A 24,257-nucleotide genomic window follows, 5' to 3' on the forward strand; every position below is an offset into this window, starting at 1 on the left:
ACAAATCATTTAGAACTAACTGATATCTTTCAACTTTGCTCTGCTTACAATGTAAACACCATTAAAAATTGAGGTGTCGTTGCAAGACATTGACTTGTTTGCCAACAAATGAAGAAAAGTCTAATTTAAACCAGTGTTATTTAAAATGAAAATTACAAATATAACTCTGCTTTTTCCAAATAATTTAGTGACATGCTAATAGAATTTAGGTACGCCCTTCTTACCCTTAAGAGAAATTTCAACTCTAAAGTAAATCAGTTATCATGTTTTGCAGAGTGAAATCTAGTTACGGATGCAGATAATAATGAGAACACAAACACTTCAACAGAAGGTTTCATTATAAATATATTCCTTTAGATGAGAATAGTACGGGTACATACAGCACCAGTCTCTCTGACCATTATTAAATTTGCACTTAACTAAAAGCAAGCAATTTTCAACTGTGCCATGTTGGAAATAGATTTACTATCAATTTACCATTTTGTTTCCCAGCATGAATGGCACAGTTGGAAAATGAGAAAAGCTTTATTTCTTAATGTCACAGAGTGTTGTTGCGAAAATCTATTTGAAATTGTTGTCTTGTTTTATTATAACCAAATATTGTTTTCCTACTTTGAGAAACACTACATTTTAAATCAATAAAATGTATACTATACCCGAGCAACAAAGTAATACTTGTAGACGTAGACTGTCCCCAAGATCAATCCAGAAAGAAGAATAACCAATCCGAGAGTCAGGCACCAGAAGCCACTAAGAGTAGGCTTTCGAGTTCTTGCTGGGACAGTATCCACGTCCTGAAAAGGAAACAAATGCATTATTAGGAATTAAAGGCCATTGCTGTATAAAATATTTTCGTTATTGGTGGCTTAGGATTATGGCAAGGAGTCTCATTAGTCACATATAAAGTTTTACTCCACACCTCTAGTAAATTGATCCTATTTTATAATCTTAAAAGCATCAGGTGTTACTGAGTCATACAGCATAGAAATGGGCCCTTCTCTACTCATTGGGGTCTAGGAAGAATGTGTCTCATTGGAACATTTAGGATTCTGAGGAGGTTTGATTGAGTAGACTCTTGAGAAAAACCAAGGCTCAAAGTTTAAAAATTAGAGATTTCCCATGATCCAACTAAGATCCAACTTAGCCACGCCAACCAAGTTCCCAAACTAAACTAGTCCCACTAGCCTGTATCAGGCCCATATCCCTCCAAACCGTTCCTACTTATGTGCTTATCCAAATGTCTTTTAAAAGTCATAACTGAACCTGCATCCACCCTTCTTCTGGCAGTTCATTTCACATATGAACTACTATCTTAAAAAGTTGCCTCTTGTGTCCTTTTTAAATCTTTCTTCTCTCACCTTAAAAGTATGCCCCTTTATTTTGAACTACCCCATCATTGGAAAAATAAATTTGCCTCTCTATACACCCCCCCATGATTTTATAAACCTCTGGAAGGTTGTCCTTTAATTATTTGCATGCGTCCTCCACAATTCTTGATACCCTTAGCTGTGAGCATTTCCAATCACCTAGCCTTCAAGGTCTCTGGGGAAGGTAGTGCTAAAGGTTAACAATGTTCACGGAAGAAATTCCTCATCTCTGCCTTAAATGGGAAATCTCTGATTTTTAAACTTTGAGCCTTGGTTTTTCTCAAGAGTCTACTCAATCAAACCCCCTCAGAATCCTAAATGTTCCATTAAGATACATTCTTCCTAGACCCAATGAGTAGAGACACACTGGCTCAACGTTTTATTACAAGGCAACCTGCTCACGCCAGGAGTCATTCTCTCTCCAGTTCAAGTACACCTCTCCTTATGTAAAATGGCCAAAAATATACAGTTATTACTCTAAGCATAGTCTCATTAATGCCCCATACTGTTGTAGAAAGCCTTCTCTACATTAATACTCCATCTCACCTGCAAAAATGGCCAATGTCCAATACTGCATTTCTCATTACTTGCTGAACCTGCATCCTACCATCTTGTAATTCATGTGCAAAACTGCCCATAATCCCCTGTACTACTGCATCCTACAGTTTAAATAATTTTGTTTTTTCTAATCTTCGTGCCAAAGTGGACATCATCACATTTTCCCTTTTTTACTCCCCAACTGCCAAGTTCTTCTCCACTCACACGGCCTAGTTTTATCCCTTTGTAGACTACTTGTATCCTCCTCGCAACTTACTTTTCTACCTTCGCATAATCAGAAAATCTGGCCACAGTTCCTCTGCCCCTTCATCTTGCTCAAGGTAGATTGGAAATAATTGTGCCCTACAGATACAGTATGCCAACCAACATAAAATTGCAACTTAGCGTGATTATCTAATTCTGTTAGCCAATCTTCTGTACCTTCTAATAGGAGACCTCAACATGTGAGCTCTCATCTAGTACAGTAACCTGTTCGGTAACACCCCCATCAACTACCATTTGAGAATCCAAATACTTTCGGTTCTCCTTTATCCATCTAAATGAATTTGTTTCAAGGTATGTTCAATAATGCATCATTCTAAGTAACTGAGCACAATACATTCTATGAATTCATCCATTAGGCAATATTTGCCAGTTTCATTTATCAAATCCATATAAAGATTTAAATCACAGATTATTACAGTATCTCCCTTTCAAACTCTCAGTTTTTCTTGTTTATATTTTGTTCTAAGAGTGGCTATTGCCAGTGGCCCTATAAACCATTCCAACCATTGTTGTCTTTCCTTTGTTATTTTTTACCTCCACCCAAACTGAATCCATATTTTGATCATCTGAACTCAGATCATTGCTCACTATTGCATGGAACTCATCACTGATTAACAAGTCATTTCACCTCATTTGCTTTTCTTCCTACTCTTGCTAAATGTCAAGTACACATAACTATACAGATTCAACTGTGTCACTTTGCAAACATGTCTCTGCAATAGCTATCATATCATTCTCACTTATTTCAAACGGTACTACCAATCCATGTATCTTAATGTGAATGCTGCATGAATTCAAACAGAAAGCTCTGATTCTATCGTTTTACCACACTTCAGTAAGCAGACTTTATTTTTCGGTTCTCTCTAAAGCTTGGAAACTTTATCTTTTCCTGTTATACTTTGGTAACCATTAATCATTATAACTATCTTGCATTATCATCTTGTCTTTTATCTTCAAGTTTCCAAATTTTCTTTCACATAACTCTGCAAACAAACCCACAATTTTACATCTCTCTCTGCGGCCTTAGTTACAAAATTCACCAAGATAACGTGCCCAGCAATGTTCATGCGAAGACCAGTTTTGCTGCTTGGTGTGTCTTGAACTGACATTTCCCCGACATTAATCTTTGAGCCATAGATTCAAATCCCTGATCTTATTTACACCAATTTTCTCCTAGATCTATGACCACTCAGGCAGACATCAGAGAAACCTGTTGTTTCCGCTCGTTCACATGATTACAACATTTCTTGCGCCTGAGCCTGCTCTGCTGGCTGCTTGAGCACTCAGCAGGGGACTGAATAACATGAACTGATATCGTCTGGTGCAACAAGCCTGCTCTTCTCGAAACAGAACTGCATTAATTGAAAAGTTGCTGCTGTAGACTGTCTGCTTGCAGCAGTAGCACAAACAGGAACCTGGCAAAGAGAGGGTTCCCAAGTCGATGCATGTAACACTGGGGTTATGGCGGTTGACAGCACAAGGACGACGAGGTTCCTTCCTGAGGCTCAGGAGACTATAAAAGACAAAGACCCTAAGAAGGGAATGAGAGCAAATAGTAAAGAGAACGTAACCAGGTGCCTGGTGTTGAGTACCTAGCAGCAGTACTGCAAGAATTTCAGGTTAGTTATGCCAGCGGTCAAGGTCAGTTACTGATCTACAGTGGACAATTCTCATCCACCAGATTTCATCAGCCTCAGCGTTCAATGCGACACATCCCAGTCAGTATTCATCCCTCAAGATTGAGGCCTAATTTTCAGATACACCATGTCACCCAAACTCCTGCTGTTTAAACATATCTGCAGCTATCTATCTGATGCAGGTCTATCATCCAATACAGTACAACACAATCACAAATATTTTACCTCCTCTCCCTCTCACAGCTGAAAGTAGCCTATAACCACCAAAACAAATCAGAATACAAAGGCAACTGCACCTCTTGAGACCTACAGAGGAATTGTGGGAAGGTGCATGGCATTCAGCATCAGTGGGAGCACTGAAGATGAAAGTATTCTGCTGCCTAAAATCTTCTTCCAAATCCTGCCTCACCATGAGCCTGCTCATTGGAGGTCTGGTTGGGATTTGAAAATAAATGTAAGGATTTTAGAATGGAGACATTGCTTAACCAGGAACCAATCAATGTAGGTCAGCAAGCAAGGGGAGTGATGGGTGAACAGAACTTGTTGGGGGTAAGGACAGAGGCAGCAGAGATTTAGATAGCTTCAAGCTGACAAGAGAGCAGAATGTTGGTGGCTGGCCAGGACTGCATTAAAATAGTCAATTCTCATGCTAAAAAATGTGTGTAAATGAGCATAAATTTTACAGAAGATTAGCCAAGGCAGGGCCAGAGTCGAGCAATGTTACAAACATAGAAATAGATGGTTTTAACAATGGTATTCAGAACCTCATCTCAGAGTTTCTTAAGTTACCAAAGCTGCAAACAGTAATGCTCAGGCAGAAAGATGCTAACATGAGAGACAATGTAAATTGCTCGACGATAGAGGTCATAGAGGGGATTGAAAACCACAACTTGGTTTCCCCAATGTTTAAAAAGATGGGATATCAGTACATCAAGTACTGGTTTGTCAAACAAGCGGTTTTATCATTTTGACACAACAGAGGAATTGAGAGGTTGCTGTGAGGATTGACATAATTCTGGCCAATTGGAAAGCTGTCAATGCTTTTATGATATGCCCATGTGAATGTTTTTTTCTGGCACTGGATGTCAGATGTGCCATGCTAATGGCACAGCTCACCCACTTTAAGGCCCTTTGGATTCCAATGAACTAACTCTGGGTACATCGTAAAGCCCAATTTTTCAGACTAATAGCCATGAATTAAAGCTAGAAAATAAAGTACTCTCCCTCAACATAAACATAATTGTGATTATGTTGGATAGCTAACCTTTTAAGAATGATTTATATTGCCTGCACTTTTTTTAACCAAATTCTGAATGATAGAAAATGCTTCTTGTGTTGCTGGGGCAACAGATGACTCACCAATGAAATGGAATTCAATGTCTTTTAAGAATAGATTCTGGATGTTAACATCTGCTTAGATGCCTCCCTCAGAAGACATAATTTACACTAACGTTTCAAGAATTTATAGTATTGAGAATCAGTGCTCCACAGGCTTTATTTACGTACAGCAGTACAGTTAAGATTGGATGCCTAAAATATCACCATGCATATATACCAAATTGCAATTCAGCACTTTCCAAGCTGGAAAATGATAATAAAGCTTACTGGTTTACAAAGAATATATGAGTGCAGCAGAGAACCAGAGATGCACAAATTCACAGATATAAAGACAACAAATGGTCAGAATTCCCTGTCATTACTTGGTAAAGCTCACAGGAACTTGTACCATGCATACATATGCTGGTAAAAATATGGAAATTCAGAAGTTATTACCATTATTTCCCCCATTTCATTGGCATACTGATGTAGGTTTTGCTGATCTAATTAATCTGGAATGAATGATTTTGATCTTCAACAATTCCCACTGGAAGATCCACTAAAAATGCTATACCTTGTTAAGATGTCATTTTTTTCTAAAGGAGCATAAACTCAATTATTTTTGAACAACCTCTCTCATTCATTCACAATAACATTTATAAAGCCACGGTTTTTAAAGATGAAAAATATATATGTATCATTTGATTTTAAGTTTTGATACTTCAGTTTTTAATCTAATTCCCATGTCTATGTTCTCATCTATATTTAGCTTTCAAGGGATTTAAAATCTGTGACATTTACTTCATAGTTTGCTGTCTGTGAGAATTCTTCAAGCTGATTGGCTGATTATCCAACTTAATCACTTCACTGATGTTGGACACCAGAGATCCCCTCTAGATGTTTTCAGATTGAAAGCCACATTAGCTGTGGTGAACCTGACCTTTTAGTCTAATAAAATTTTGTGGTGAGCTTTTGTTGAAATCGGCAGTAAGCACAATTTCTTCACCATTGCCTACAAGTTTCAGACTAATAAGTACACCAGTATTGTACCAAGAGTCGATGATTTTTGGGATTTCATGTAAAACTGTACCTGATAAGTGATACTACTGCATTCTGAATCCATCTCACTAAACATTAGAGAAATTATCTCCAGCAATGTTATCAAACTCGCCCCACATTGCCATGGTAACGTGGGAAATTTCTTTTCACATGAGCAGGTTGTCAGCCAATGTTATCATTATGGGGGAAGAGAAACTTCAAGAAAATGCATTCTTGTGTTAATAGGATGTCTAAATGCATAGTTATATAACCAACTGCTTCTGAAGGGCAATAAATAAATTGGACAGGAGCCTCGAGTAGCTTCACAAGAAAAGTGTGTCATTGTTATTGAAGCCAATGTGTTTGAGCATCTGATCTGACTGTCATCTGTTCAAGCATCTGACCAGCTTGTAAGCAATGGGAATCTAACAGCATGGGGTGAAGGCTGCTGGCAATCTCCAACACCCTACAATGGTAGGTTGTATTGTATACGTATTTATTTTAACTTGCTAAAATAAATGCAGGATATTTCCCAAGTTCACCTTGACCCCACAACACTCGAATTATTGTTAAATGCGAACATAGTGTCATGGAGAGATTATGGTGCAGGAGGCTGCCATTCAGCCCACTGAGCCCATGCCTGCTCTCTCCATCCTAATTCCATGCTCCATCTCTACTTAGCTGCAAGTTTATTTCTCTGAAGTCCCAATTCAAATTCCTTTCAAAATCTTTGGTCAACTCCACTTGCACAACAATCAAAGATCGCAAGTTCCTGGTCATTTTCACCTATTATATAAAAATGTCCTCACATATGTCCACATCCCTTGCACAAAATCAAACATTTAGTCTTTGTACCATCAGCTAATGGGAACAACTTTTATTTGTCTAACTTATTTAAATCAGTAATAATCTTCTAAATCTCTTTCATATCTCTTCTCAAGCTCTTATGCCTCCAAGGAGAACAGTCTCCAACTTGGCCAAGCTTCTCTGGCCCATTTTATAGCTGAAAGTCTCAGCAAATCACCTCAGCATCCTCTCACAGGCTATCTGAAATTGTGGAGATCACAGTTGATGCAAAACTCTCATAAAGAATCAGCATAAGTTTCCTGGTTTCATTTACAAAGCCCAAGGTTTAAGTGCTTGGTTAACTACTCTTTCAATATGGCGTGCCAGTTTCAAGGGACTATGTATGTCAATCTCCAAATTCTTTGGTCCCTGCACACTTACACTTAAGGATATATTGCTTTTTCTTGTCCCTTCTGCTAAAATACAATAACTCTCACTTCTCAGCATTAAATTTCACCTGTCACTTGTCCAGTCATTATTCAAACTTACACCCTGTTTGTTGCTGATTGTTATCACACTCACTGTTCATTACACCTCTAAGTTTGATATCATTGAAAATGTATAAATTTTACCTCATGACAAAACTAACTCATTTATACACCAGTCAAAATGGGTGTAGTCTTAACACCAACACTCAGAGAACACAGGCATCTAGAATGTTCAAGTCTGAAAACCAATGTATCATAAGTCAGGCATGCTCAACTCAGACAGAGGAAGTTCTGAGGAAGGGTCACCGGACCCGAAACATTACCTCTGTTTTCTCCTCCACAGATGCTGCCAGACCTGCTGAGCTTTTCCAGCAACTTTGTTTTTGTTCCTGGTATTTATGCTCAATTCAGAGCTCAGTACTTCTACAGACAATTATAAAAATATTAATTATGCCATCACAGAATCCTTACTGCATTTAGCTATACGTAAATGAAGTTCTAAACAACCAGGCACTAGAAACAGGTTTTAATTTATAACTTTTTAAGCTACATAATAGACTTTACAATTTTTTTGATATGTAGTTTGAATTTAAAATGTTTTATGATTTGGCACAGTCCCTACATTGTCTATCAACCACTCACACCAAAGCCTCTAACCTCTGCAGAATTGAACAGTGTGTTAAACCCTACTTTAATGCATTCACTCTTCCTAGTAAATAGTTAATGAGCAACAGTGATTAAATGCTTGAAAGGGAGACAATTGCAATGTGAGGACAGAAATAAAACAGTAACCTAAGTTTACAATCAGAGAGTCGGTACAGGCAATGATGGGCACAATGGTTCCTTCTGTGCTGTGTGATTCTATGACTGGGGTTCAACATTTCTTGATTCTCCTCTGAGCCAAACAAATAGCAGTGCGTAACAACTGAGAAAAAGGACGGACTGATTTTCAAATTAGAACCGTCATTCCCATGACACATGAAGGGAGAGTTTTTTTTTCCAAAATTCATTTTTTTTAAGCAGACTTAAGAGACCTCTACAAAAAAGAGAATGGGCCAGTTGGCTACTTCAAGAAATTTCAGCAATTATCAGGACAAAAAAACTAATTCCTCTCTGGAATGTTACACCTCCCAATTTTATAAACACTCGAATATAAAAATGCCAGCCCAAAGTGTGACTGCCTCTGTCAGTTCTGAACAAAAGAAAACTACTGAAATCTATTGTGGCTGAAGTCCTTCTCAAAACTCCACAATTATCTCTTACGATTTACAACGGTTTTTGATGAAACACATCAAACTGCCTTGTTAAGTTGAATTGCTGTCGCATGACTGAAACTTCTAGTTTACGAACACACTTGATTATACAACTGAACTGTTTTCTTAGACTGCTTTTTAAGACCAGAGCACATGACAAATAGTTCAGCCAAAGCCTGCCTCAAGCATTGACCTCTCTTGAAGCATCGATTTTACCCAAAATGTGACCCACTTTCCAGTCTGCAAGAATCATATTGTTACTATTTCAACTGCTACCACCTGTATCCAAGCTCCTCTAAAAAGAAATTCTGCCAGACCCTGCTCTGGATATTGACTAACTAGACTCCAATTCACATCAATTAATGTTCATCTGTTTGAGAAAAGAGAGGTTTGCAATTCTTAGTTATTTTCTTGTTTTTCTTCTTTATATGTTTGGGTGTGTTTGTGTTGCAAAACCATTTCCCCCGGGTTTGAATGCTTTCATAAACCATGTGATTTTTTTGCTTTTAACCAGAAAAAATTTATTGCAGATCAATTAAAAATTGGATATCAAAGACAGAAACATTTCTTGAGGGGGAAGGGGAAGAGAAACAAATAACAATAATTATAGGTCACCCCCTGTTATAAACTGAACAGGACCACCCTATCAAGAACTCTTCCTTTTGTCTGTGACAAGGATAAAAGTATAAGATAAATTTTTAAAAAACTAAAGAATTGCGGATACTGGAAATCTGAAACAAAAACAGAAACTGCTAGGAAATCTCAGTAGGTCTCGCAGAACCCATGGAGAGACAAGGGCAGCAAATAAATGGGAATAGCACCCATCTTCAAGTTACCCTCCAAACTACTCACGATGCTCACTTGAAAATATATCATTGTTCCTTCACTGTCGCTAGGTCAAAATTCTGGAATTCCTTCCCTATGGATATTGTGGGTCAACCCACAGCTGGAGGACTGCAGTGGGTCAAGAAGGCAGCTCACCACCACCTTTTCAAGAGCAACTAGGGAGGGGCAATAAATGCAGGCCAGCCAGTGATGCCCACATCTTACAAATGAATAAATAGGAAAGAAGTTAACATTTCAGGCCCGGTGATACTTCTTCAGAACCGATGGTAGCTAGGAACGTGATAGTTTCTATACATGATAGGGTGGGGGGGAGGGAGGCGATTAAACAATTGGTAGAAATAGAGTCCAAAGAGGAGCAGACAAAGGAGTGGTTAAAGGTCAGTGGGGGGAACGAATAATGGGGACCATTATGTGGCTGACAATGGGTAGTATGTGGTAGCAGCCCATATGATGGCAAGGCTTGGTGTGTGTGGGAGTGGGGGAAAGCAGGAGGAAAGATGCACAAGCCATAAAATTGTTGAACTCAGCATCGGGTCCAGAAGGCCGCAGGACTCCTGAGTGGAAAATGAGGTGCTGTTCTTCCAACATGTACTGAGATTCACTAGAGCACTGCTGCAAGACTGAGACTGAGATGTTGGTCAGGAAACATGGTGGCAAGCAATTGGAAGCTCAGGAAAATGAAATTGGGTGCCAGTTTCGCAGGACACCTATGATCTGTCCACAAAAAGATCCTGACTTTCCAGTTGCTCCCGAATGTGGATCATTAGCTGTTATTTCTTCCACATCCAGTGGGATGTCATCACCAGACACATATTCCCCTCTCCTCCCTTGTCATCCTTCTACAAGGACTGATCTATCTGCGACACTATGGTTCACTCCATCACTGCCAACACCCCCTCCCAGCCCTACAGCAGTTTCCCCTGCAACCGCAGAAGGTGCGACACCTTCCTTTTTACTTCCTCCCCCCTCAGTATCCAAATGTCCAAACATACCTCCCAGATGAAGCTGCGCTTAACATCCACTTCCCACAATCTAGTCTACTGCATTTGCTGCTCACAGTGTGGTGTCCTCCAAAGTGGGGAAATGAAGTGTAGACTGGGTGACTGCTTTGTGGAACACCCTCATTCTGCTCACAAAGAAGACCCCGAGCTTCCAGTTGCCTGCCACTTCAACACAACTCTGTGTTCCCTGGCCAACATCTGTGTTTGGCTTGCTGCAGTGCTCCAGCGAAGCTCAGCACAAGTTGGAAGAGCAGCATCTCATTTTCTGCTTGGGAACTTTACAGCATTCTCGACTCAATATCGAGTTCAACACTTTTAGGGTTTGAGGAACCATCTCTCGTCCTTACTGCCCTCGCACACACACAGACAGACAAGTGCACACATGTGCTCACGCATACACACACACACACACACCCCACAACCCGGCCAACTACCACAGTCCACATTAGCAGCTATTCATTCTTAATTATTATCCATTTCTTCCTCTGTCCAACTGCCCTTCTTTGTCTTTAGGCTCTATCTCTACCTATTGTTTACTCCTTACCCCCTCAACCCACCCTTCCTTCTGCAGCTGCAGGGGAAACTGCTATAGGGCTGGGAGGGGGTGTTGGCAGTGAGGGAGTGAACCATAGTGTCGCAGATAGATCAGTCCTTGTAGAAGGTTAGTGGGCAAAATGGAATAACAGATTAGGGTCAGTTAGCTAAGTTGGCTGGAGAGCTGGTTTGCTGGTTCTGCATAAAAACCAACTTCTTCCTAGCTGCCATCAGTTCTGATGAAAGGTTTGTTCAATGGTCTTTCTCTCCCTTTGGGCTCTATCTCCACCTATTGTTTACTGCCTCCCCCTTCACCCACGCTATCTTCTGTATAAAATCCATCCTTTTCCTAGCCACCATAAATTCTGACGGGTCACCGGACCCAAAAGTCAAGTCTGATTTCTCACTACAAATGCTGCCAGACCTGCTGAGATTTTCCAGAAAATTCTATTTCAAGATTCCTAGTTGATACATTCTCATGTTTATAACTCCTCTACAAATACTCGCAACTTCAGACCATTATAACATAGCCTTAAGGCAAAGGTTATATTGAAATTCCTGAATTGGCTTGCAAAATGACTGCCATATTATAACCACACAGTTTGCCCACAAAATCTACATTACAATGAAATAAAATGAGTGAGTCCAGTTCAAGTACTATCACAGGGAATGGACAAAATAATTATCCTTCTAGACCACAAATTGACACATCACTTTTCTCAAAGCAACGCCTGAACAAAACTGAGAGTCATGAACATTGGTCTTTATTCTGAGCACCAGTACAATTCAGCAATATATTGCTATACCTCACTTGGGTAGTGCTCTGGAAATCAAGCTCCATTATTCCCAGAGGATTTACGAAAGTTAAAACATTTTATCAAACTATGGAAAGTCCCTAATTTACCTGCCTGCTAGGCTGAGGTTAACAGGAAACTAGCAGGAACTAATGAGAGAAAACAACTGGTTTTCTTTTATTTTTGCTATTTTACTGGATAGAGAGAGAGAGAAAAAGAGAGTGAGAGAGAGAGAGATGACCTTGCTTTCTGGAGATGTGAGGGCTTCTCACTGTATCATTCACACCTACAAGATGGCAGTGTTTTAGTGGTGTAACTAGTAGAACAGAAAAGGGAGAATGAGTGGATGTGGTGTCTTTGGATTTTCTGAAGACTTTTACTACATTCTACATGGGAGGTTAGTGGGCAAAATGGAATAACATCAGATTACGGTCAGTTAGCTAAGTTGGCTGGAGAGCTGGTTTGCAATGTACAGTGATGTTAAAATTAAGAGTTCAATTCCTGCACCAGGTAAGCTTAGCATGAATGATCCTCCATCTCAACCTCTCTCCTCGCCTGAGAAATGGTGATGCTCAGGTTAAACTACTACCACTGGCCTTTCTTGAATGAGAGAGAGACCGGATGTCTCGTAAGAATATAGAGACTTTACCTTTGATACCACAAAGTAAAAAAAAAATTCTGCTACTTCTTTCAACACTATTTACCAAAATATGTATAGATATTTAAAAATCTGTTGATTTTAAACAATGCAATGATATTGACATTTGCAATGTAAGTGGGCTGAACACATTCACCTTGGCTCCATCTCTCAGCTGAGTGCTAAGCAAGGTCAGAAATGGCAAAGTCACTTTAGATGCCCTGAAAGAATACAGAATTATATGAACTTAGACAGTAGTATCAAATTTAAAATTGAAAACCTGATAATAGTTTTGCCCCAAACCAAATAAGGTTCATTGTTAGTTGATTCTATATTAGCTTAAGATTTAAGAAGGCATTTTGATTGATTTCGCAGTTACACATTAGCAGCAGCTGTGTTCTTCAACATTGTGATGGTCGGACAACAGTGGGATGTGGAAAATCAGCAGTCCTTTCTAAATCCCTTCCACTGAAGACAATGAATAAGAAAAACAACCCGGCGTGACATAGGCGATAATGGGAACTGCAGATGCTGGAGAATCCAAGATCATAAAATGTGAGGCTGGATGAACACAGCAGGCCCAACAGCATCTCAGGAGCACAAAAGCTGACGTTTCGGGCCTAGACCCTTCATCAGAGAGGGGGATGGGGTGAGGGTTCTGGAATAAATAGGGAGAGCGGGGAGGCGGACCGAAGATGGAGAGAAAAGAAGATAGGTGGAGAGGAGAGTATAGGTGGGGAGGTAGGGAGGGGATAGGTCAGGCCAGGGAAGACGGACAGGTCAAGGAGGTAGGATGAGATTAGTAGGTAGGAGATGGAGGTGCGGCTTGGGGTGGGAGGAAGGGATGGGTGAGAGGAAGAACAGGTTAGGGAGGCAGAGACAGGTTGGACTGGTTTTGGGATGCAGTGGGTGGAGGGGAAGAGCTGGGCTGGTTGTGTGGTGCAGTGGGGCGAGGGGACGAACTGGGCTGGTTTTGGGATGCGGTGGGGGAAGGGGAGATTTTGAAGCTGGTGAAGTCTTGCCCCCACACCTCCTCCCTCACCCCTATCCCAGGCCCCAAGATGACTTTCCACATTAAGCAGAGGTTCACCTGCACATCTGCCAACGTGGTATACTGCATCCACTGTACCCGGTGTGGCTCCCTCTACATTGGGGAAACCAAGCGGAGGCTTGGCGACCGCTTTGCAGAACACCTCCGCTCGGTTCGCAATAAACAACTGCACCTCCCAGTCGCAAACCATTTCCACTCCCCCTCTCATTCTTTAGATGACATGTCCATCATGGGCCTCCTGCAGTGCCACAATGAAGCCACCCGAAGGTTGCAGGAATAGCAACTCATATTCCTCTTGGGAACCCTCCAGCCCAATGGTATCAATGTGGACTTCACCAGCTTCAAAATCTCCCCTTCCCCCACCGCATCCCAAAACCAGCCCAGTTCGTCCCCTCCCCCCACTGCACCACACAACCAGCCCAGCTCTTCCCCTCCACCCACTGCATCCCAAAACCAATCCAACCTGTCTCTGCCTCCCTAACCTGTTCTTCCTCTCACCCATCCCTTCCTCCCACCCCAAGCCGTACCTCCACCTCCTACCTACTAACCTCATCCCACCTCCTTGACCTGTCCGTCTTCCCTAGACTGACCTATCCCCTCCCTACCTCCCGACCTATACTCTCGTCTCCACCTATCTTCTTTTCTCTCCATCTTCGGTCCGCCTCCCCCTCTCTCCCTATTTATTCCAGAACCCTCACCCCATTCCCCTCTCTGATGAAGGGTTTCGGCCCGAAACGTCAGCTTTTCTGCTCCTGAGATGCTGCTGGGCCTGCTGTGTTCATCCAGCCTCACATTTTATTATCCCGGTGTGACATAGGTTTCTGATTACTCTTGCCTGTTCTGTGCTATTGGCCAATACTAACTTCAGCTGCTGTCAAAACTTGAAAGTCTGTCATCAGCCTGGAGTTAGGTATTAAAATATAGGCAAATCTTGTCTGCATTATACATTCTCAGCTGTCATTCTTAAAATGAGCACATTTTAAAGCAAAGATATTCAGTTCCAAAGAAGCATTATGAATAGATGAGAGAACCCTGGGGCAAAAACAGCATGACTTTCAATGGCAGTGATTTATGTTGAACTCATCTTTCGGTATTCCAAAAAGGACACACCCAATTGCTGACTGGTTTTGCTTCGCATGGCGCAAATAATTTTGCATGTCGTTATACCACAAGTCATCAACTATTAGTTTATTTGGATTCACGTCAATCCGGATAAAGCACGCCTTTCTTCTCATACCAATAACAACAGCTATTTTGCCTACTGGTACACTTTGAAACCATAGTGAGTGCATTCAATTATGTCATAGTTAACAGGTGCTAATCTGTAAGGGGGTTAAGGGTGTGCCCAGGAAATTGGAGTTAAGGCCACAATCAAATCAGCCATGATATTATTGTTTGGCAGAGCAACCTCGAGGGGTTGACTGGCCTAATACCACTCCTATTTCTTACATTATGCTCTTTTGATAACTACAAGCAGGATTCCACAATAATAACCTTGATAAGTCATACAGTGTGGATCTGAAGGAACACAGCAGGCCAGGCAGCACAAGAGGAGCAGGAAAGGTCCTGCCCAAAATGTTCACTTTCCTGTTCCTCTAATGCTGCCTGGCACCTACTGTGCTCCATCAGCTCCACACTGCGTTATCTTTGACTCCAGCATCTGCAGTTCTTACTATCTCTTGATAAGTTACAGTCTGTTAAACTGTGTTTTCAGAGACTTTGCGTGCTTCAATGCAGTGATAGTGGATAATCACTATCAACCATGATCATGACATTCCCCACTTTACTATTTCCAAGTGCAACATTTGAGTGTAACTTACGCCATTCAAGAGTCATGCCTGTAGATAACCATGCACACTGGCTATTTTCCAAATATATTTTAAAATTTGATTAAGGGCATCATGATATCATTACAAGTACGCTGTACTGGCCTTCAACATAATCACAGTTTTGAAACAGAAAACAGACAGTTACTCAAACATTGACTAACATTTGCCTACATATGACAAGAAAGAGGGTATTGCAATATAGCAGTGCTTGTACACATACTTTAACTTTGGAATTTAGAATAGGCTAATTGAGTGAGATTTCCACTATTTCAGTCCTGCATCATTAGTTCCATTTTATAGTATTATGCAAGGGTGCACTGCTGAATGACTGGTTTACTTTTCCTGCCAGTGACGACTTTGCAGCAAGCAAACTTTTTTTATGAGCTCTTCAATGATATGATAATTCAAGTACCTGACTGGATCTATATAATAGTATTACTTTCAATAGCTTAACCATTTTCATATATCGTAAAAAAAAGTACTTAAAAAGGCAGCTGTGATGACCTGTAAAGTGGAAGCAAGCTCATAAAACTATCAGCAAACAAATACCAGTCTGAGCCCAAATTAACATCATTACAAAAATCTTTCAGATTTTGCTGGCATGTCTGTTAAAAAGGCACTGAGGCTCAGATTTGTACCTCTTATTGATTGACTCCTTTCTGGAAGTAACGTTTGGGTTGAGAGTCACCTGCATATCATCTAGTTTGAAATAAGATATTGGAACAGACTCTGGAATACACACTCAACTGTATTTCAGTAGCTGTTCTTAAGCAGTAAGATACAGGCAAGAGACAATGGATTTAGCAAGGGAACAATAAGGGAAGACTGAGGAGGCAGCGATCATAATATGGTAGAGTTCAGTCTGCAGTTTGAAAGAGAGAAGGCAAAATCGGATGTAATGGTGTTACAGTTAAATAAAGGTAATTACAGGGGCATGAGAGTGGAACTGACGAAAATCGACTGGAAGCAGAGCCTAGTGGGGAAGACAATGGAGCAACAATGGCAGGAGTTTCTGGGTGTAATTGAGGACACAGTACACAGATTCATCCCAAAGAAAAGAGAGATTATTCGGGGTGGGATTAGACAGCCATAGCTGACAAAGGAAGTCAGGAAATATATCAAAGAAAAAGAGACAGCCTATAAAGTGGCCAAGAGCAGTGGGAAGTCAGAAGATTGGGAAGGCTACAAAAACAAACAGAGGATAACAAAGAGAGCAATAAGGAAGGAGAGGATCAAATATGAAGGTAGACTAGCCAGTAATATTAGAAATGACAGTAAAAGTTTCTTTCAATACATAAGAAACAAATGAGAGGCAAAAGTAGACATTGGGCTGCTCCAAATTGATGCTGGAAGGCTAGTGATGGGAGATAAGGAAATAGCTGAAGAACTTAATAAGTACTTTGCGTCAGTATTCACAGTGGAAGACATGAGTAGTATCCCAACAATTAGGGAGAGCCAGGGGGCAGAGTTGAGTATGGTAGGCATTACAAAAGAGAAAGTACTAGAAAAGCTAAAAGGTATAAAAATTGATGAATCTCCTGACTCCAATGGGCTACATCCTAGAGTTCTAAGGGAGGTGGCTGAGGAAATAGTGGAGGTGTTCGTTGTGATTTTTCAAAAGTCACTGGAGTCAGCGAAAGTCCCAGATGATTGGAAAATCGCTGTTGTAACCCCCTTGTTTAAGAAAGGATCAAGACAAAAGATGGAAAATTGTAGGCCGATTAGCCTAACCTCGGTTGTTAGTAAAATTCTAGAATTCATCATTAAGGATGAGATTTCTAAACTCTTGGAACTGCAGGGTTCGATTTAAGTCAGCATGGATTTAGTAAGGGGAGGTTGTGCTTGACAAACCTGTTAGAATTCTTTGAAGAGGTAACAAGTATGTTAGACCAGGGAAACCCAGTGGATGTTAACTATCTAGACTTCCAAAAGGCCTTTGATAAGGTACCTCACAGGGGGCTGCTGAGTATGGTGAGTGCCCATGGTGTTCAAGGTGAACTACTGGCTTGGATTGAGGATTGGCTGTCTGACAGAAGGCAGAGAGTCGGGATAAAAGACTCTTTTTCGGAATGGCAACTGGTGACAAGTGGTGTCCCGCAGGGTTCAGTGTTGGGGCCGCAGCTGTTCACTTTATGTATTAATGATCTGGATGAAGGGACTGGGGGCATTCTGGCGAAGTTTGTCGATGACATGAAGTTAGGTGGGCAGGCAGGTCGTACTGAGGAGGTGGGGAGGATGTAGAATGATTTAAGAGTTTGGGAGAGTGGTCCAGGAAATTGCTGATGAAACTCAACGTGAGCAAATGCGAGGTCTTGCACTTTGGAAAAAAGAATACAGGCATGGACTATTTTCTAAATGGTGAGAAAATTCATAAAGCTGAAGTACAAAGGGATCTGGGAGTGCTGGTCCAGGATTCTCTAAAGGTTAACTTGCAGGTTGAGTCTGTGATTAAGAAAGCAAATGTAATGTCACATACCTCAAGAGGGTTGGAATATAAAAGCAGCGATGTGCTTCTGAGACTTTATAAAGTTCTAATTAGGCCCCACTTAGAATACTGTGTCCAATTTTGGGCCCCACACCTCAGGAAGGACATACTAGCCCTGGAGCGTGTCCAGCAGAGATTCACATGGATGATCCCTGGAATGGTAGGCCTAACATACAATGAACAGCTAAGGATCCTGGGATTGTATTCATTAGAGTTTAGAAGGTTGAGCGGAGATCTAATATTAACTTACAAGATAATGCATGGCTTAGAAAGGGTGGACGCTGGGAGGATGTTTCCGTGAGGCGGGGAGACTAGGACCCGTGGGCACAGCCTTAGAATTAGAGGGGGTAAATTTAGAATGGAAATGAGGAGACATTTTTTCAGCCAGAGAGTGGTGGGCCTGTGGAATTCATTGCCACGGAGCACAGTGGAGGCCGGGACGTTAAATGTCTTCAAGGCAGAGATTGATAAATTCTTGATCTTGCAAGGAATTAAGAGCTACGGGGAGAGTGGCGGTAAGTGGAGTCGAAATGCCCATCAGCCATGATTAAATGGCGGAGTGGACTCGATGGGCTGAATGGCCTTACTTCCACTCGTATGTCTTATGGATTTGAGAGCAAGAATCAAAGGAGTCTTTTTGTAAACCTCAAATTCAGTGCCCAGTGAAATAACAACTTGGAAAAACAGCCATCCGCTGAGAACTTGCGAAAACTAAACTTCACCGTTGAAGAAACAAGACAACTATTAGACAGCTGGGAATGAGCCTGCCTCCGTGCCATTTCAATACATCACCATGTTCCCTAGCCAATGATTCTGACTCAGGCTTGCTGCTGTGCTCCAGTGAGGCTCAGCACATGGTGGAGAAACAGCATCACATTTTCCACTTGGGAACCATGTGGGACACAATATCGTGTTTAATAATTTTAGAGCTTGAATATGTCCTTCCATATCTATTATCTACCCCCACATCCCAGATCCTGTCATGATATAGGTTGCTTTAAGAATAACCAACCCATTTTCACCCACTCATTATCCCTATTATCACCTATCTACGTTTTTGCCCCTGGCTTCCTATCTCTTGTTCCTTTTTCTTTCTGGGATCCATCTCCACCTATCAGCTCACTATTTACCCCTTCAAAACCACACCTCTTGTCAGCAAGATAAATACTATTTTTTCCCTGATGCTATCAATCCTGAAGAAGGGTCACTGGATGAAAACATTAACTTTGTTTCTCACATTTTCACACCACAGATGCTGCCAGACCTGAGTTACTCCAGTAACTTCTGATTTTGAACCAGGTCTCAGGTCATTTTCGCAATTCGAGGACTCCAAGGACTTTACCTTTCCGATTACACTGGACACCCTCCACATTCTCCCCAACTTTTCTTTAAACTCATTTCCTTTGTTTTGTGTATGTGTATTTGCTGTCTCATTTTTATAATCTTGAGGTTTAGTAGAAGCTAAAACTCCACTTTCATTTAAGGACACATTGGAATTAGTCACATTTTAATTGAAGTGTGATAGCTGTGCTAAAATGAAATAAAAATATTTATCGTGACTAACCTGAGGAGACTAAAAAGATGGGAGTCAATCCCCTCTTCTACCTGGTTGTGACAATTTTCTTTATACTGAATGTCTCTTCTCTATATAGCATAGAGCCTTTGAAGTTGAAGAGTTTTGCCAGCACAGGGCAGCAGGAACAAAGTCAGTCCGTGCAGTAGTGATGTGCAAAAAATAAAACAGAGGGGAGAAGTCCCAAAACTGAAGAGAATTGTAGAGGGTGGCTCAGGTGGGCAATGAGATGCACACACAACTGGATAGCGAGAAATTCCACCTTCTTTAAACATGGCAGAAATCTATGTGAAGCAGAGGGCTAAGTTTCACACTGTGGACAAATACGAGAGAAGACAATCAATTCAAAGTATGTGAGCCAGTGGAAGAAATACAATCATTTCAGACAGCAGGGAAAGTGACAACATCAAGAATGGTGCTGGAGCACAGCAGACGTCAAGTCCAGAAGCCAGGACCCATTTTGAATAAAGAGCAAAGAAAAGTACAGCACAAGAACAAGCGCATTCGCTCACCAGGCCTGCACTGGGACATTACTCCTTTCTGAACTGAAAACATTTTTCTTCTACATCCCTCTATATCCTATTCATGTATTTGTCAAGATATCTCCACAGTGGTGCTACTGTATGTGCTTCAACCACCTCTTCTGACTGCACATTCCAGGCATTAAGACACCCTCTTATGTTAAAAAAAAAGAACTTGCTTCTTACATGCATTTAAACTTATCCTTTTTTGCCTTAAACCCATGTCCCCTACCCTAAGATAAAGACTCCGCGTATTCATTCTATTTATACATCTAGTAATTTTGTAAACCTTTGTCAGGTGCTCCTCAGTCTCGGGCGTTCAAGTGAAATAAGTTTGTCCATTTCTCCTCAGCTAGTGCTTTCTAAACCACACAACATCCTGGTAAGCCTTTTCTATACCCTCTCCAAAGCCTCCAGATCCTTCTGGTTGTGTGGCAACCAGAACAGTACACAATTTTCCAAATATGGTCTAATTAAATTTCTATACAGTTGCAACATGCCTTGCCAATTTTATACTTTATGTCCTGACCAATGGAGGCAAGCATGCCACACACCTTTTTGACTACCATGCCCACTTGTTTTGCCACTTTCAGGGAACTGTGGACCCGTATGCCAAGATCCCTCTGTACGTTAATGTTTCTAAGGGTTCTGCCATTACTGCATATCTCCCTCTTGTATTAGAACTTCCAAAATGCATCACTTCACATTATCCACATTAAACGTCATCTGCCATCTCTCCGCCCCAAGTCTCCAGCCTATCTACATCCTGCTGTATCCCCTAGCAATCCTCCTCATTACTCGCAGCTCCCCTAGTTTTTGCGTCATCTGCAAACTTATAATTGGGCCACCTACACTCACCTCCAAATCATTTGTATATATTACAAAGAACAGAGGTCCCAGCACCAATCCCTGTGGAACTCCCTGGACACAGATGTCCAGTCAGAAAACACCTTTCCACCGCTACTCACTGTCTTCTATGACCAAGCTAGTTCGGTATCCATCTTACCAGCTCACTGCAGATCTGCACCTCTCCCTAAACTCACAATCCACTATTTCCTTCTCCTTTGTCAATATCAATGCAAAGTATTAGTTATTACGTCACCTACTTCCTCCAGCTCCACACATAAATTTCCTCCTTCATCGTTGAGTGGACCTACCCCTTCCCCAGCTACCCTCTTGCTCCTTTTATATGGATAAAACACCTTGGGATTTTCCTTAATCCTATTTGCCAAGGACATTTCAAGGTCCTTTTTAACTCCTTGTTCAAGTTCTTTTCTGCTGTCTTTATATTCTTTGAGGGGTCTGTCTGTCTTCAGTTTTCTAAACTTTACCTATGTCGCCTTTGTCTTTTGACTAAGCTCACGATTTCTCGTGACATCCAAGATTTCTGAATCTTGCTGTACTTATCCTTCATTTTCATAGGAATACTAATCAACTGGCCTTTAAAAGAATTCCATATGACAGATGTGGATTTTTTGCTCAAAAAGCCACTCAGTCTACAATCACCAGCTCTTGCCTACTATTGCGGTAGTTAGCCTTCCCCAGTTCAGTAGTTACACCCGAGGACTACTCTTATCTTTATCCATAAGTAACTTAAAACAGATGGAATTATGGTCACTGTTTCCAAAATGCTCCCCCACTGAAACTCCGATCACATGCTGGGCTCATTCCCAATGCCAGGTCTAGTATGGCCCATTCTCTAGTTGGACTATTTACATAGTGCTTCAAGAAACCATCTTGAATGCACCTAACAAAATCTGCCAACAATCCAAGTACACAAATAGAACTGTGGTTGAAAATAGAATGAAGTTTACGGTGGAAAGAAAGAACATTAGAGATTGGAGCAAAATGCGGGCGATTGCAATATTTTTGTCAAGGATTTTTCTCTTCTGCTTAGCCCTTAACTTTGCACTTTCTTGAAAACTATCTCTCTCTCTCTCTCTCTCTCTCCATATATTTGCAGAATCTGGTCGGTGCCAAGCAAAAAGAGTGCATCTTGAGAATGAGTTGATAAGGAAACAAAAATTACCTTTTCGTATAGGGGAAGAATTCGTCTTTAATAGACCATGATAAAAAGAGAGCTTGGCTTCTGTTACAATGTTCACCCATGTATATCACTTCATTTTTGAAATTAAGCTTCTGATTGGTGAACTGACTCTGCCAAGATAAATAGATATGAACAGCAGATCAGGGTCAGTATGAAACAAACTGCGTCAGGTTCAAGGTGTTTAAGCAACAGTCCCACAGTTACAATTCCTCGGTGACAACAACAAAATACTGCCAAGTACAGCATTTAAAAAAAACAGCAATTCAACAGACCAAATAAATATTTGTGACTGAGATTCTCATTTGGAGACTCCTTGTTTCTGAGATGCCATCTTGCAAGGCCTGTTTCTGATATGTAGAAGACACATGACTTTTCAATGTATGTTTTAATAAACTTTAGCACTGTTGCAGTGACTGGCGAATATATCTGTACCTTGGACTACATCAGTTCATGAAAATCTCTTAAATAAGAAAAAAATGCCTTTTGTACATAGTGAAGGGTACAGGATAGGAAGCCAGCTGATTATTTACATTAAAGTTGGTACACATGAATTTTGCAAAGGTACATTCAAACTTAATTGAAAACATCAAGCAAAAAAAAAATTCAAAGCATTCTGGCCACTGAACGCAGGTGCAGTGACTAAGAATTCCAGTGTCCTAGACAGATGAATTATGAATAGCTGTCTGCTATCTTCGGGTCTCTTAAAAATCAATTACCAGATCAGACAACATGACCAAGTTCACTCAGCCAATTTGCTCCTGGCTTCACCTTGGAAACAACAGAGCGAAATACTTTTAATGTTAAGATTGGCAATAATAAAATATGCCCTCCTGAAATATGGTACCATTGACAAAGCGTACCACAGAATCTCTGACCTTGCGAAGATGACAGTTCTGCGCTATAATGGAAAATACTGTACAAGATTCTCAGTTTTGTGAAGCCAATAACTACTAAAATAAATTTTCTTTGCTTCAATTATACTTTCATTTTGTTAGGTGGATCGAAAAAACGGCAGCAGGGAGCTCTTTTAATTCAAATTGAAAAGCAGGTTATCTTGTAATCATCAGAAAAAAGTTATTGTCAAGAAATCAATGATAAGGAATCAATGTTATGCAAAATGGGCTGCCTTTTTTAGTTTTTGGTTTACTAAACCTAATGTACCCTCACCTCCATTTGACAAACAAAATGTTCTAACAACAACATCAATCATTCAACACCACCTTTCTGAATGCCGCTACCACCCCTATATCTGGAGGAGGACGTAAGTGTGATTGCTAGCTATTTGCACATGACTGCACAGCACACTGCTTAGAATTGGATAAAGCAGTGGCAGTAGAAAATGTGCAGCCAGAGAGGTCTTGATTTGGTCAAAGTAGTGTGACACAATCATGACCCAGAGTCAGCCACATTGCTGTGGTTTGGAGTCACAGCTAAGGATGGCAGTTTCCTTCTCTAAAGGAAATTTGTGAGCCAAATGGGTTTTTTTCCCAACAATCAACAATGGTCATCATTAGACTCTTAATTCCAGATTCTTTATTGAAATCAAATTCCACCATTCCCCATAGCAGGATTTGAACATGGACCTGCAGAACATAGCTGAGTTTTTGGATTAGTAGTCTAGCGATAATACCACAAGGCCATTGCCTCCTCTAAATACTTAATGGTGTGTACACGCTCCAATATATAAATTTATTTTCCTCATTGCTGCTATAGACTTTTGTAAATCTACATTCCTCATAACAACAAGGAGAGTCAGAGGATGATGCAAGGTCAAAAAGGAAGAAGTCTTCATCCACAATAACAGATTTGTTGCTCAGGAGGATGACATTTAGCTTATCATGTCTGTGTCAGCCTTGTTTCATATTTCTAACTTGGTCCCATTACCCTGTGGGCTACAGCAATTTGAGTGCATATCCAAGCACTTTTTATATCTGTTGAGGGTTTCTGCCTCTATCAACCCTTCAGGCAGTGAGTTCCAGATGCCTGCTGCCAAATTTTAAAAAAAATTCTCCTTGACCACAAATCCTTTAATCCTTCTTCCAATACCTTAACTCTATGCTCTTGGCCATTACCTCTCTGATGAATAAAAAAGATCATTCCTATCACTTCTCTCTCGGCCCCTCAATTTTGTATGCTACTATTTGTATAAACATAAAGCATTTTCTTGATGGCTTTTTTTTGTTGAAGCCTTCTTTCTATATTCATGCGATTGCAACACAATAGTGAAGCTA

At 40.8% G+C, this 24,257-nt stretch overlaps 1 protein-coding gene across 1 annotated transcript in view; it reads right to left on the minus strand.

The window, feature by feature from the left end:
- LOC125457802 (integral membrane protein 2C-like) overlaps positions 1–24,257 on the minus strand; it is a 59,341-nt gene that overhangs the window by 16,273 nt on the left and 18,811 nt on the right. The window contains exon 2 of the mRNA XM_048542414.2: positions 657–794. Coding sequence (XP_048398371.1) covers positions 657–794 — 138 coding nt within the window. The remainder of the gene's footprint in view (positions 1–656; positions 795–24,257) is intronic.

This window comes from Stegostoma tigrinum, chromosome 14 (genome assembly GCF_030684315.1).
Source record: "Stegostoma tigrinum isolate sSteTig4 chromosome 14, sSteTig4.hap1, whole genome shotgun sequence".
NCBI lineage: Eukaryota > Metazoa > Chordata > Chondrichthyes > Orectolobiformes > Stegostomatidae > Stegostoma > Stegostoma tigrinum.